This window comes from Drosophila bipectinata, chromosome XL (assembly GCF_030179905.1).
Source record: "Drosophila bipectinata strain 14024-0381.07 chromosome XL, DbipHiC1v2, whole genome shotgun sequence".
In the NCBI taxonomy this organism is placed as follows: Eukaryota; Metazoa; Arthropoda; class Insecta; order Diptera; family Drosophilidae; genus Drosophila; species Drosophila bipectinata.
In genome coordinates, this window is record NC_091734.1 from 11,205,652 (window position 1) to 11,219,548 (window position 13,897).

The following is a 13,897-nucleotide window of genomic DNA, read 5'->3' on the forward strand; positions in this document are numbered from 1 at the left end:
AAATGCCTTTAAATTCCTATTAAGATACTAACATTCTAATAAAAAAAAATGCGGAATGCGATTACAACCATTTTTCTTGTAAGCTATATCGATAATTTATCGAAAATATTAATATCATTGTACAAATTGTACAAATAGCGTATAAAACACTTAAAAAGATGTATTTTAAATGTTTTTGTTATGATATTTTAATAAGTAATACTTCAAAACAAAAACAACCATTTTTCATAAAAATATCAATCGATTAATTATCGCAGCTATAGACCATCGTATAAATAGGAATACAACCCTAGAAAGCCCAGTTGAGGAGTCACTAATTGTTTATATCATTATTAAGTCTAATATGGTTGATTCTTTCGGCAACTTCATTCTGTTTCAATTCATAAATTGAATTGCAATCGATTTTTATAGCAAATATCGTAAAAATCGTTTACAAAAGGCAGTTTTTTTTGTTAAGAAGCCAAATGGCTTATGTTTAAAGGGAAATCCAGCTAATATTGAAAGTCTTGAATGTTTCTAGACTATAGTTTCAATAAAAAGGTTCCACAAAAAAAACAAAATGATTTTGCTTGAAAACACTCATCAATAATTTATCGCAACTATCGGAAATCATTCTGAAATAATTAGTTAGCTTTCTTTAGAATTTATAGTTTGTAGAAAACAACAACTTTTGAAAGTCTTTAATGTTTCTAGTCTTATATTTAAAAAAAATAAATAAATTTCAAAGAAAAACAATACATTTTCTTAGCAAATATATCGATAATTTATCGCAGCTATCGAAAAAAAACCTTGAATGAGAAAGTAAGTATCAAAATAGCTTCAGTTTAAAAGAAACTAAGACTTTGAAAAGCCCTGGGAACAAAAACAATAATTGTCCATCCATAATTGAAGGGAAAGTTTCACAAATTTAGGAATACTTGTACTTGCATTAGTAAGTACTTGTAAGTATTATTTGGCTGTAAATTATTCAGGACATCAAATGCAAAAAAAGGGAAAGCTAAAAAACGAACGTGTGACTTCTTGTGGACTGGGAACTATTAGACCATAATTATTCTAATGACTATAATGATAATTACTGCATTTGAAAAGAGGCCAAGAGCCGATGGCTTTAAAGCCGGCACCCTGGAAATGGCCAAATATCTAAGCCATCTGAATGGAAAACAATTTCCCTTGATTGATATTTAATTGTCATTTTCAACGTCGATTTGCGATTTGTGGTTTCTGATTTCTAATTTCTGATTTCTGATTTATAAAACACTTAAAATAATTAATTTTCATTTCTCATTCATTACCGAGTTACCGAAGTGAAAAGTCATGTTTGTGATTTAATTGATTTTTCTTTTTTTTTTCTTTTTCTTTTCCCTTTTTTTTATTACGATTTTAATTGCTTTTCGAGTAACGGGGCCAATTCGATTGAATTTTTGTACAGTATTTTGGATTTTAATTTGGTAACTTTATCACAAGGATTGGGTCCGAAAACAAATTTCCTTTTATGTTTATTTTTGTTATCCTTTTTCTTGGGCCAGAAACGTCAACTGCAGCAGCAGCTACAGTATAAGAGGATGCAGGACACCTACCTACAGCCTATATGTACAGTGGGCCACAACCCGTGCACAATGGGGCATCAAAAATGCGATGCTGATGTCATTGAAGAGAAGCCCACCCCCCTGACACCGCCTGACAGGGCTAGGAATCAGGTGGCATACCCATATATGAGTTAATACAAATTAAACTTACACTGGGGAGAGCTTTGCGCACATTGGAAAAGCTTTTCTTCTAATGAGGAAGTGCAGGCCCGCGGCACACCGTCAAATATTTATGAAAATTTTACAGTTATTGCATGGCGGGGTGGCAGGTGGCAGGTGGGGCGAGTTCTTTCTTTCTTTCTACTTTTTATGCTAAAATCAAGGCTCAATGTTTGAAGCTTATCGCAACCACTGTGCTGGACGAGAAGGAAGAGAGAGAAAGAGAGAGAGCGAGCTAGAGAGAAGGAGAGTGGAATCAAGTGGGTGGGCGGCAGAGGGATATATACGTGTATTATGTACACTAGTGTGTGTGTGGGTGTGCTTGTGTGAGCTTAGGCTTTGGCTTTAGCTCTTGGGCGATTTGTTGCGTGCCTACGCCGCCGTCGCTGCCTCTGTCTCTGCCTCTGCCTCTGTCGACGTTGCCGTGTTGCTTTTGCGAGCTTTTTTCTCCTTTTTCCTTTTTTTTTTTCATCCTGCGCCTCCTCTGCACACACACACACACATTCAAATATACACAAATATATACAGCACTACACTAAAAGTCAATTGACCCGAAACTGCTGGGGATAACTGTATATGTAGCGGTATATGTATGCCCTGTACATACATACACTGCCCAAAAAAAAAGGGTCCAAGTCATAATAGCGAGTTTGAAACTAGGTCAGCTCCATTTTTTTGTAAATATTTATAAGGATGGACATGGAATTGGGTCAACTTTGGGTAGCATTTTATTTGGTTCTTTTTTTTTAATTTGATTTTTAGCTTAAAAATAATATTTATTTTTAATTTTTAGAAAGAATAACTTTAGTTTTAAGCAAAAAAACACAAAAATTAGAAAAGAGCCCTTACAAACCTAAAAACTATATAGAATATAATAGGAGAAATAAAAATAATAGCTTTTTCTTCGAATTATACCGATAGTTTATCGAAATAATCGCTTAAATTTATATACTGCTTTCTAAAATATACACACTGAAGAATACATTTTAGGAAATATGTATTTCTTATATTTCCAGACTTATATTTAACAAAATAATACAGCTTCGAAGAAAATACCTTTTTCTTAAAAAAAAAGATCGATAATTTATCGAAAAAATCGTTTAAATTTGAATATCGACCTTTCCATTCTAAAAACTAAGTCCACAATAATTAGAAACATGTATTTTTAATGATTTCAGACAAATATCTAAAAATATATGAGATGACAAAGCAAAGACAAGATTTTACTTTGAAGATATATCGATATTATATTGAATTAATCATATGATTTAAAATACATTCCTTTAAAATCTAAAAACTAAACACAAAAACTAAAGTTGAACAAGGGTATTTATAAAGTTTTCAGACTAATATTTAAAGAAATATGGTATAGAAAAGCAAATACAAGCTTTTTTTCTTGAAAAATATATCGATAAATTATCTAAACTCTATGAAACCATATCATAAAAATGATTTGCAAGTAAAAAGTAATGATTTAACAGTAAAAAATATAGGGAACAAGTAATATTTATTTATTTTTGAAGAAGTACTTAGTCAATTCTGATATAATCAAGATCAAATATAACGATTTTTCCTTAAAAACATATCGATAATTTATCGCAAGCATAGTAAAAATCATAAAAATAAGGATACAGCTTTAAAAACTCAATTCTTTAAAGTTATAAATATATAAAATTCAATTCTCAAAGTTAATTCAATTAATTCAATTCTTTAAAGTTAAATATATATTTAAAATCAACTACTATGGATTTTCTTTCCGTGTATTGGGCCATGTACTTGGACCAAAGCAACTGCAACCGATTTGACTTCCTAGGTTCTGAACTCACGGAAGATTTCCACCAGAATCGCTAGCTTTTTTTTCGTTTATTTATTTATTTTTTTTTTTTATTATTTTTTTCTTGTTTTTGTTTTAGTTTATTTGGGGCTGTTGTTGGCTCTGTTCTCGTGCCTATTTTTGCTTGGCTATGGGCTATAACTCAGGCGAAACTCTCAGTACTTCTAATAGTTTCTTTCTTTCAGACGGGGGCCTCTGCTTCGCTATTATTAGCGCAATTTCTGTGTACAAAAAAAAAAATGGAAATCTTTTGTGCTACGCTCTCCATGCTCTCCACTGCTGTACTTTTTTTTTTTTATTTTTCAATTTCTCTAATTTCTTATTTTTATATTTATTGTGTTTTTTTTTTATGTTTTTCCTCTGGTGTCTGACTATTTTCGTGAGTCATTTGACTCGAAAGCCTCCCACGCGGCTAATTGTTTTCAAAGTGTCTATGCAATTTGCATACCAAAAGCCTCTACATTTTCACCTGTAATTAGCACTGAATGCTGTTAACTGTTTGCGTTAACTGGCTAAATGCTAAATGGCTAAAAGTGTCACAGTGCATATTTGCATAGGTAATCGCTCAATTGACAGCCGGATAATGGATCGGTCGGTGGGGGGGTTTGGGGTCTAGTGCATTTTTAAAGCCAACACAGCCGTGGAAAAAAAACAACAACATAACCACCCACCACCCACTATCCGGCACTATCCGCTCAATTAAATTACAACACAACACTTGTTTATGCCAGCAAATTGCCAGAAACTCAAACATACCAGCACCTGTTCAATCGAAAATAAGATTATCCATCGTTCCAGACGGTATTATGAAAGGCAAACATCGTTTGGAAACTTTTAGGATCGAGACATGGGAATGGGGGACTGTTGTGAATGGTATCTACATAGATCTATCACTGGATTATGATATATGCTGGCAGAGGGGCTTGAGAATATTATTTTTAAGGTAAAAAGAAAGTAGTTTATATTATAATATCTGATATATTATAAGAAAGTTTTTAAAAGAGTTCAGATAATATTGGAGAACATTGGAAGAGCTTGGATTCTATTATTTCTGAGAAGTTTTAAGAAAAGAGAAGATTATACCGAATAACCCATTAACTGTATAAGAATCTTTATTAATGAGTGATAATATTTCATGAAAATTGCATCTGAGAGGGATATCAGACCATTATTAAGGGGTTATATACAGTTGTGATATATGAAAAAATCGATTTTTTTTTTATTGCATATTCTTTAAGTATATTCTATTGGGAATACTCTCACAAAAATTCATAACGATCGGAGCATTGGAACAGAAGCTGTAGCTATTTATAGCGCACTATCTGCATATAAAACTTGAACAAACTTGAAACTTTAAACGCGATTATCTCAGAATCTTTTTTTTGGGAAATTGCTTTTGCGGTGGACACGATTACTAAAAAACAACTAATCCGATCAACACCAAATTTTGACCACTTATTTATTATGATATTAGCTAGTCCGTGAACGAGGGATTTTCAATTTTTTTGAAAACTCCTTTTTTAAAGCACAAAAAACGAAAATCTTATACGTTGAAAAAGTACATTTTTTGTTAAAAACGTCGCCATTTTTTTTTTAATCAAAATTTTTAAAAATCCCTCGTTCATGGACTAGACAATACAATATACTAACTAAACTTTTTTGAATTTTGGATTTCGGATGAACCGTTTTCGAGAAATCATGTCCACCGCAAGACACCATCGAAAACAGATGATTCGGGAATTCGGCTATAAAATTTTTGTTATGTAATATTTTATTATGAAAAAATTTAATTAAGTACCCAGAAACATGTACTAAACAACGTGGGTAAAACATTTTTCATAAATATTTTCTATGGTGTCAAAAAAAAATCGATAAAAATCCATATTTTTGCGCGGTACAACTGTATATAACCCCTTAAGGCTACATCCACATTTATATGTAGTATATAAGCTTTTATATGGCAGCTATTGAAGGATATATCCTTTCGCGAAATAAATAAATACGTTTTTATAAATTATCATAGAACCTTTACTGATATATTGGATATTACTCTGATCTGTATGGATTATACCAGTTAGGTTTCTAGAAAAGAACAATATGTCTAGAAACTAGAAACCAGATCTAGAAACCTAGTCCTAACCAGACCTATAAATGATATATCTCTCGAATCTTCTCTTGAAAGAAATGGTCTTGAAAGAAATGGAGAGAAGAGAAGCTTTTGAAGAAACATAAAGCTAACAATTCCTATAAAAACATATATAACCCAATTTAACATTATTGTTATTACTTATAAAAGAAATAATACTAATAATACACATAGTATTATACCTAAAATGCTACCAAAATAACACAACTAATATTAATTATATTAGTATATGTATATATTAATATTAAATATATAGCCAGGTATCTGTAATCCATAGATAGATAACAGTATAAACAGTTAAAACATTCAAACAAGTCAGAAAATGAACAAAATTCCAACCAATCTAACCAAAATCTAAGATACATACCAATTAATTATTCAATTAATTTTAAATAAATTAAAAAAAAAAACTAAACTAAGAAGAAACATACCGTTAGTCGCCTGCTTTAATTAAAGTGGGTGGTGGGCCAAGAATTTTGGTTGCAGAATGGTGATTATTCAGCGATTAACCCATTGATCGGTGCAATCTGACTTTTGACCTCCCTCCCGTTGGAAGTGCACCCTCCTCCCAGGAAACCCTAAACCCGCCTATGCCACCTCCTCTATAAACTCCTCCTACATCCTCTATACATCCTCTCTATAGTCTCTGGGTTGTATTGCCTTTGGCCTTCTTTTCTCCGCGTGGGAGGCAAACAGCTTGAAAGGACCAGGAATGCAACTGAAGCGACGTAGAAGAGATGAGCCAGGGGACCTTGGGACTAAGCTCTCGAAGCGAAAACACGCGCACAGTGGAGCCTTGATGGCATATCCCTGGAGTTGAGCTCCGGAGTCGAAGGACAACAACAGATCGAAAAGGGGCTAAGGGGCCCCGAGGGGGGAATTCTTGTGTACCGAACGCCAGAGAGCCCCAGAACAAGGACAGTGGTATAAAAATATTTTATAAATGGAAGTTTTAAATGATTTTTAATTATTTTTTATTTCAAAACTTATTTTTAAATATATGTATTATAAGTTTAAATATATATTTTATTAACTAACATAAATCTTTTTAAATCTTAGTTTATTTTTTTAAATTTCAATTCCCTTAAATACTAATTATTTATATTTATTTTAATGTAAAAAAATAAATAAATAAATAAATAAACCCTCTGCCCACTCCCTTGGCTTGGGGCCCACAGTGCGACGCCAACAGCGGCAGCGACTGCGCAGCAGCAGAGCAGCGCAGCTCAAAACACACACACACAAGCACACAATCACACAGGCACAGGACGAGAAACGGAAAACGAAGCAAGAGCCGTTATGTGCTGCTACAGCATTTTCCTTTGCTTTGGGTGTCCTGTCATTCACACACACACACACACACATACAAACACAAACGCACAGAGCGAGGAGAACCGTAATTTACGTGCGGCTCTCTCTTTCTGGGAGAAAATCTCTTATTTTCCCCAAACACACACACACACACACACATACACGGACGCGAGAGTTTTCTTGTTGAATTTTACTGTTATTTTCGTTTTAGCTGCCTTTGGGAAGCTTTTAACCGTTATGATTTGTAGCACTTTTAACCGTTAATTTTTTCTCCTTGTATTGTTTGTTTTTTTTTTTTGCACACGAAAAAAAATGTATTTTTTTTTTTGCAGAAGGGGGAGGTTGGGCGAATGGAGGCTGAAATTTCATAGCCTTTCCAACAAGAAAAAAAAACACCAAAGATGACTAATAAGAGTGTGGAGAAAAAGTATGTACGGCGTATGTACACACACATGTACATATGTCTGTATGTATGTATCGAGTTATTTTACATTTTCGCGTTGCACTCGCGTTCCAAAATTCCATTATATTTTTCTTTTAATATTTTTCATAAAATTTTCAATATATACTTTTTTTTCTTAAATTCCATTTCGCCAATTAGATTATTTTATGCATTTTCTTCCATTAAAAAAAAAAACAACAAAAAAATAATATTTCACACGCATTCTTATTGGAATATGTACATACAGCTGTATGTATGCATATATCGGTATATGTACATGGGAGGGGGGTGGTGGGGTGGCCAGAGCGTGCCTGTTTCTGTGTGTGTGTGTGTGTATGTTTGAGCTTCTCTCCGCTCCACGCTCCTTCGTCTCCTTGCCTGCTCCACCAAGCCTCCCTTTTGCGTCTGTATGTGCGTGTGTGTTGCACAATTTTGTATTTTTGTAAAAAATAGCACAAAACAAAAAACAAAAAAGGCTGCAATTTACCTTTTAACTTTTTTTTTTGCACTCGCTTCGTTAATTCGCTTTTATTTTTATTCTTTTCGCTTTTTCTTTTTGAATATTTTTGCTATATTTTATTTTTTTCTATTTTTTTTTTTTTTGCAACTGCTGCAGATGATGCACGCGAAAAAATGCTTTTGGGGATCCGAGATTCCAGTTGGAATTGGGGATATTCGAGAGGCGAGATTCCGATTGGATTCAGATTATTCTGATTCGGGTTTCAGTGTTATCGCTTCGCGCCGATCGGCCAGATATCGGATATAGCATATAGCAGATACCAGACGCCAGTAAACAATCGCGCAAATCGAGAGAGAAGCAAATGCTGCTTAGCTTTTGCCTTGCTGGGGCTCTTAAATGTCCAATTAGCGCGACCACGACCCGAGACTTTGGTGGAAAAAAAATCTGTGGGACCCAGTGCCCAGTGTGGCCAGTTGCCGGATTCTAGCTGGATTTGGCAAGAAAAATGCCGAAACGCCAGCCCTGGTTTTCGCCCTAAAATAATTCGCCGCAAAAGTTATGTTATCCCTTAACCGGTTCAAAATTACCGGTTTCTATGGTTCTGATTATCAAGCTTGCTCCGAAAACCTAAATTATTTAAATGAATAAATTTATAATTATTTCATAAATTAGTTTTCTATCACAGTAGGGAATTTCTGGCAAAAGTTTAAGAAAATATATGTTTAAATGCATGATTTGCACATATTGACCGCTAAAATATCCTCCTAGAAACAGTACGCACATAAAGTTTGCCTTAATGTTAAGAAAAACCCCCAAATCTAGGGGGAAACCCCTAATATCCTTATCATTTTGATAAGAAATTGATAATTTTGATAAAACAGTTATCTGTTATCCAAGGGCGCTCTGGAAAGAGTATATCTCTCTCTCTCTCTCGCTCTCGAGCAAATACCGTGGGCCATGAAGGCAATGTGGCCAGTTTTTGGATGGTAAGGCAAATGGTTGAAATCGTAAAAAGAATAATGGCTTATTATTTAATGGCTTTAATGGCTTTATTTTTTAAGAATAACTTAATAACAAAAAATAATCTTTATCAGAATTTATTTTTTGAAAAAACATCAAGTGTTGAAAAACAAAACAGTGTTGTAAAGAGAGAGGAAACACGGTCACACTGGAGCGTTGTAACATTTTGTTGTAAACAAAAAGAGCGCGATTTTGTGCAAAAATCGTAGCCTACTACAATAAAATGCACATCAAGCAGGTCAATTGGACAACTGACAGCATCTGTCAACTGTCAAACGAGCACCGACACTCATTTCCGGCTGTCATTCCAGATTATTATACAAGGCTTCAAAAGTTACAAGGACCAGACGGTGGTGGAACCCTTCGATAAGCGTCACAACGTTGTTGTCGGACGCAATGGCTCTGGCAAGAGCAACTTCTTCTACGGTATGTACTCCCTGCCCCCCACCCATGTTAATGGTCATAATTGGATAGAGTTTCCCTCCATTTCGCTTCAGCCATTCAGTTCGTGCTGAGTGATGAGTTCACCCACCTACGCCCAGAGCAGCGCCAGTCGCTGCTCCACGAGGGCACTGGAGCCCGCGTTATCTCCGCCTATGTGGAGATCATATTCGACAACTCGGACAACCGAGTGCCAGTGAGTATATAAATCTAAATTTTAGTCAGATCTTGCCTAGAAATCGAGTCTGATCCCCTGATTCCAGATCGACAAAGAGGAGATCTTCCTGCGCCGCGTCATTGGAGCCAAAAAGGACCAGTACTTCCTCAACAAGAAAGTGGTGCCGCGTAATGAGGTGGTCAACCTGTTGGAATCGGCCGGCTTCTCCAGCTCCAATCCCTACTACATCGTCAAGCAGGGCAAGATCAACCAGATGGCCACCGCGGCGGACTCGTATCGGCTGAAGCTGCTGCGCGAGGTGGCCGGCACACGAGTGTACGACGAGCGGAAGGAGGAATCCCTCAACCTGCTGCGGGAAACGGACGGCAAGGTGGAGAAGATCGTCGAGTACCTGAAGACCATCGAGGATCGGTTGCAGACTTTGGAAGAGGAGAAGGAGGAGCTGAAGGAGTACCAGAAGTGGGACAAGACGCGGCGCACCCTCGAATACATACGCTACGAAACGGAGCTGAAGGACACCCGGAAGGCGCTCGACGAACTGCTCCTGCAGCGGAAATCTTCGTCCGACAAGAAGAAGATCTACAACATAGAGATCCAGAAGGCCCAGGAAAAGATCAAGGATGTGCAAAAGAACCTCAAGGAGGCGAAGAAGAAGGTGCAGAGCACCAAGGAGGAGCGCTCCGTGCTGATGACCGAACAGCAGCAGCTGCTGCGGGAGAAGACCAAGCTGGACCTCACGATCGTGGATCTGAACGACGAGGTGCAGGGCGACAACAAGTCCAAGGAGCGGGCCGACCAGGAGCTGAAGAACCTCAAGGTGACCATCGCGGAGAGGGAGAAGGAGCTGGACGACGTGAAGCCCAAGTACGAGGCGATGAAGCGCAAGGAGGAGGACTGCTCCCGGGAGCTGCAGCTGAAGGAGCAGAAGCGCAAGGAGCTCTACGCCAAGCAGGGGCGTGGATCGCAGTTCTCGTCCCGCGAGGACCGCGACAAGTGGATCCAGAACGAGCTAAAGTCGATCGTAAAGCAGACGCGCGACAAGATCAACCACCACGCCAAGCTGGTGGAGGACCTCAAGAAGGACGCCACCTCCGAGAAGGACCTGGGCAACAAGATCGAGGAGCACTCCTCCGAGCTGGAGCAGCTGCGCCTCCAGATCGACGAGCACAACAAGAAGTACTACGAGCTGAAGAAGACCAAGGACCACCACCAGACCATGCGCAACGAGCTGTGGCGCAAGGAGACCCAGATGACGCAGCAGCTGCAGACCCACAAGGAGGAGCTGTCGCGGGCGGACCAGGCCCTGCGCAGCATGGCCGGCAAGCCCATCCTGAACGGATGCGACTCGGTGCGCAAGGTGCTGGACAGCTTCGTGGAGCGCGGCGGGCAGTCGGCGGAGATAGCCCGCGCCTACTACGGACCCGTCATCGAGAACTTCAGCTGCGACAAGACCATCTACACGGCCGTGGAGGTGACGGCCGCCAACCGGCTGTTCCATCACATCGTCGAGTCGGAGTACGAGGGCACCCAGATCCTCAAGGAGATGAACAAGCTGAAGCTGCCCGGAGAGGTCACTTTCATGCCCCTGAACCGGCTGCAGGTGAAGATCCATGACTACCCCGACGACCCCGACTCCATACCGATGATATCCAAGCTGAAGTACGACGAGCAGCACGACAAGGCGCTGCGGTACATCTTCGGCAAGACCCTGATCTGCCGTAACCTGGAGCGCGCCACCGAGCTGGCGAAGAGCACGGGCCTGGACTGCGTCACCCTCGACGGTGACCAGGTGTCGTCGAAGGGCTCCCTCACCGGCGGCTACTTCAACACATCACGCTCCCGCCTGGAGATGCAGAAGAAGCGGACCGAGTACACCCAGCAGATAGCCGACTTCGAGAAGAAGCTGGGCAAGCTGCGCAACGAACTCAAGTCCACCGAGAACAACATCAACTCGATAGTCTCCGAGATGCAAAAGACGGAGACGAAGCAGGGCAAGTCGAAGGACGTGTTCGAGAAGGTGCAGGGCGAGATTCGGCTGATGAAGGAGGAGCTGCTGCGCATCGAGCAGTACCAGGCGCCCAAGGAGCGCTCCCTGGCCCAGTGCAAGGCCTCGCTGGAGTCGATGAACAGCACCAAGGCCAGCTTGGAGGCGGAGCTCAAGCAGGAGCTGATGTCGACGCTGTCGGTGCAGGATCAGCGCGAGATCGACCAGCTGAACGACGACATCCGGCGGCTGAACCAGGAGAACAAGGAGGCCTTCACCCAGCGCATGCAGTTCGAGGTGCGCAAAAACAAGCTGGACAACCTGCTGATCAACAATCTGTTCCGGCGACGCGACGAGCTGATCCAGGCCCTGCAGGAGATCTCTGTGGAGGATCGCAAACGCAAGCTGAACAACTGCAAGACGGAGCTGGTATCCGCCGAGAAGCGCATCAAGAAGGTCAACTCGGACCTCGAGGAGATCGAGAAGCGGGTGGGCGAGGCGACGCAGCTGCAGAAGGAGCTCCAGGCGGAGCTGGAGACGCACGTGCGCAAGGAGAAGGAGGCCGAGGAGAACATCAACAAGGACTCCAAGCAGCTCGAGAAGTGGACCACCAAGGAGAACATGCTGAACCAGAAGATAGACGAGTGCACCGAGAAGATAGCCAGTCTGGGTGCACTGCCCCAAGTGGACGCCGCCTACCAGCGCATGTCCCTCAAGAACATCTTCAAGGTGAGTCTTCCCCCACTTGGTCAGCTTAACTGATATCCTAACTTGTCCCCGTCCAATCCTCACAGGAACTGGAGAAAGCCAACCAGCATCTGAAGAAGTACAACCACGTGAACAAGAAGGCCCTGGACCAGTTCCTCAGCTTCTCCGAGCAAAAGGAGAAGCTCTACCGGCGCAAGGAGGAACTGGACATTGGCGACCAAAAGATCCACATGCTCATCCAGTCCCTCGAGATGCAGAAGGTGGAGGCCATACAGTTTACGTTCCGGCAGGTCGCCCAGAACTTTACGAAGGTCTTCAAGAAGCTGGTGCCCATGGGGGCTGGCTTCCTGATCCTTAGGACCAAGGACAACGACGGCGAGGAGATGGAGAAGGAGGTGGCCAACTCGGACGCCTTCACGGGCATCGGTATACGGGTCTCCTTCACCGGCGTCGAGGCCGAGATGCGAGAAATGAACCAACTATCCGGCGGCCAGAAGTCCCTGGTGGCCCTGGCCCTCATCTTTTCAATCCAGAAGTGTGATCCGGCTCCGTTCTATCTATTCGATGAGATCGATCAGGTGAGTAGTGCCCAGCTATGGTTGATGCTTTAATAGTAACACGTTGAATCCCCGCCAGGCGCTGGATGCCATGCACCGAAAGGCTGTGGCCGACATGATACACGAGCTGAGCGACACGGCCCAGTTTATTACCACCACCTTCCGGCCCGAGCTGCTGGAGAATGCCCACAAGTTCTATGGCGTTCGGTTCCGCAACAAGGTCAGTCACATCGACTGCGTCACTCGGGAGCAGGCCAAGGACTTTGTGGAGGACGACAACACCCACGCCTAAGAGGGATCCGTCTCTTGATGACCTATTCCTTCCCACTCTATTTCGGATCATCTTTTGTAGTGTCCAGTCCCTGAGATTTGTTTGTTTTTTTACATTCTCTCGTCACTCTTTGTTTCAACGAGGTTAATCCTCCCACTCTCGATTCATTTTTTGTAGTGTCAGTCCCCAAGATGGGTTCCACCGAGGTAATCCTCCCACTCTCGATTCATTTTTTGTAGTGTCAGTCCCCAAGATGGGTTCCATCGAGGTAATCCTCCCTTTCTTGGTTCATTTTTTGTAGTATCAGTCCCCAAGATATATACACTATTTCGATATATCTATGTATACACCATCACCATCATGTTTCTCGTGTCCCGTCAACCTCTGTTCCAACCAGGTCAACCCCTCCGCACACCCGCGGTTCTTTTTTTTTGTAGTGTCAATCCCTAAGATTCTGATTTTCTGTTTTTTTTTTAACATTCTTTCGATATATCTACTATATATACATCATGTGTCTAGTTTTAAGCCCAAAACTCGTAATCGTCCTAGCTACATTAATTTTCCTTAACCGTCGGGGGAGTCAGATAGTAACCTGCTCCGAGTCCCGACCTATAGCTAATATACAATATATTTAAAATAAAAGTGTGTACAATACAAAAATCATATCTGCTATTTTTTCATTCTATTTCTTTCGAAAGAGGTTTTTCCAATTTAAAAAAATTAATTACTTGTAGAGGATTACAAACATTTTTCAGTTTTATGGTCATTCTTAGTTGTGAAATTTTGAAAAAAGGTATTTT

The 13,897-nt window shown here is 40.5% G+C and overlaps 2 protein-coding genes across 2 annotated transcripts in view; one reads left to right on the forward strand and one right to left on the reverse strand.

Annotated features, from left to right (window-relative positions):
* LOC108134005 (serine/threonine-protein phosphatase 2B catalytic subunit 3) overlaps nucleotides 1–8,387 on the reverse strand; it is a 36,361-nt gene extending 27,974 nt beyond the window's left edge. The window contains exon 1 of the mRNA XM_070280746.1: nucleotides 7,966–8,387. The gene's annotated coding sequence lies outside the window, so the exon portion shown is untranslated. The remainder of the gene's footprint in view (nucleotides 1–7,965) is intronic.
* Nucleotides 8,388–9,100: 713 nt separating this feature from the next.
* SMC3 (structural maintenance of chromosomes 3) lies at nucleotides 9,101–13,808 on the forward strand. Its single transcript, XM_017253802.3, has 6 exons — nucleotides 9,101–9,196; nucleotides 9,270–9,384; nucleotides 9,456–9,595; nucleotides 9,663–12,290; nucleotides 12,356–12,847; nucleotides 12,906–13,808. The coding sequence occupies exons 1-6, from the start codon at nucleotides 9,182–9,184 to the stop codon at nucleotides 13,116–13,118; spliced, it is 3,603 nt and encodes a 1,200-aa protein (XP_017109291.1). The 5' UTR covers nucleotides 9,101–9,181; the 3' UTR covers nucleotides 13,119–13,808.
* Nucleotides 13,809–13,897: the final 89 nt, after the last annotated feature.

Bases quoted from the DNA above. Each gene is read 5' to 3' on its own strand.
- SMC3 (XM_017253802.3), top strand. The intron at 9,596-9,662 runs GTGAGTATATAA...CCCTGATTCCAG, and splicing joins ACTCGGACAACCGAGTGCCA to ATCGACAAAGAGGAGATCTT. The intron at 12,848-12,905 runs GTGAGTAGTGCC...AATCCCCGCCAG, and splicing joins TATTCGATGAGATCGATCAG to GCGCTGGATGCCATGCACCG.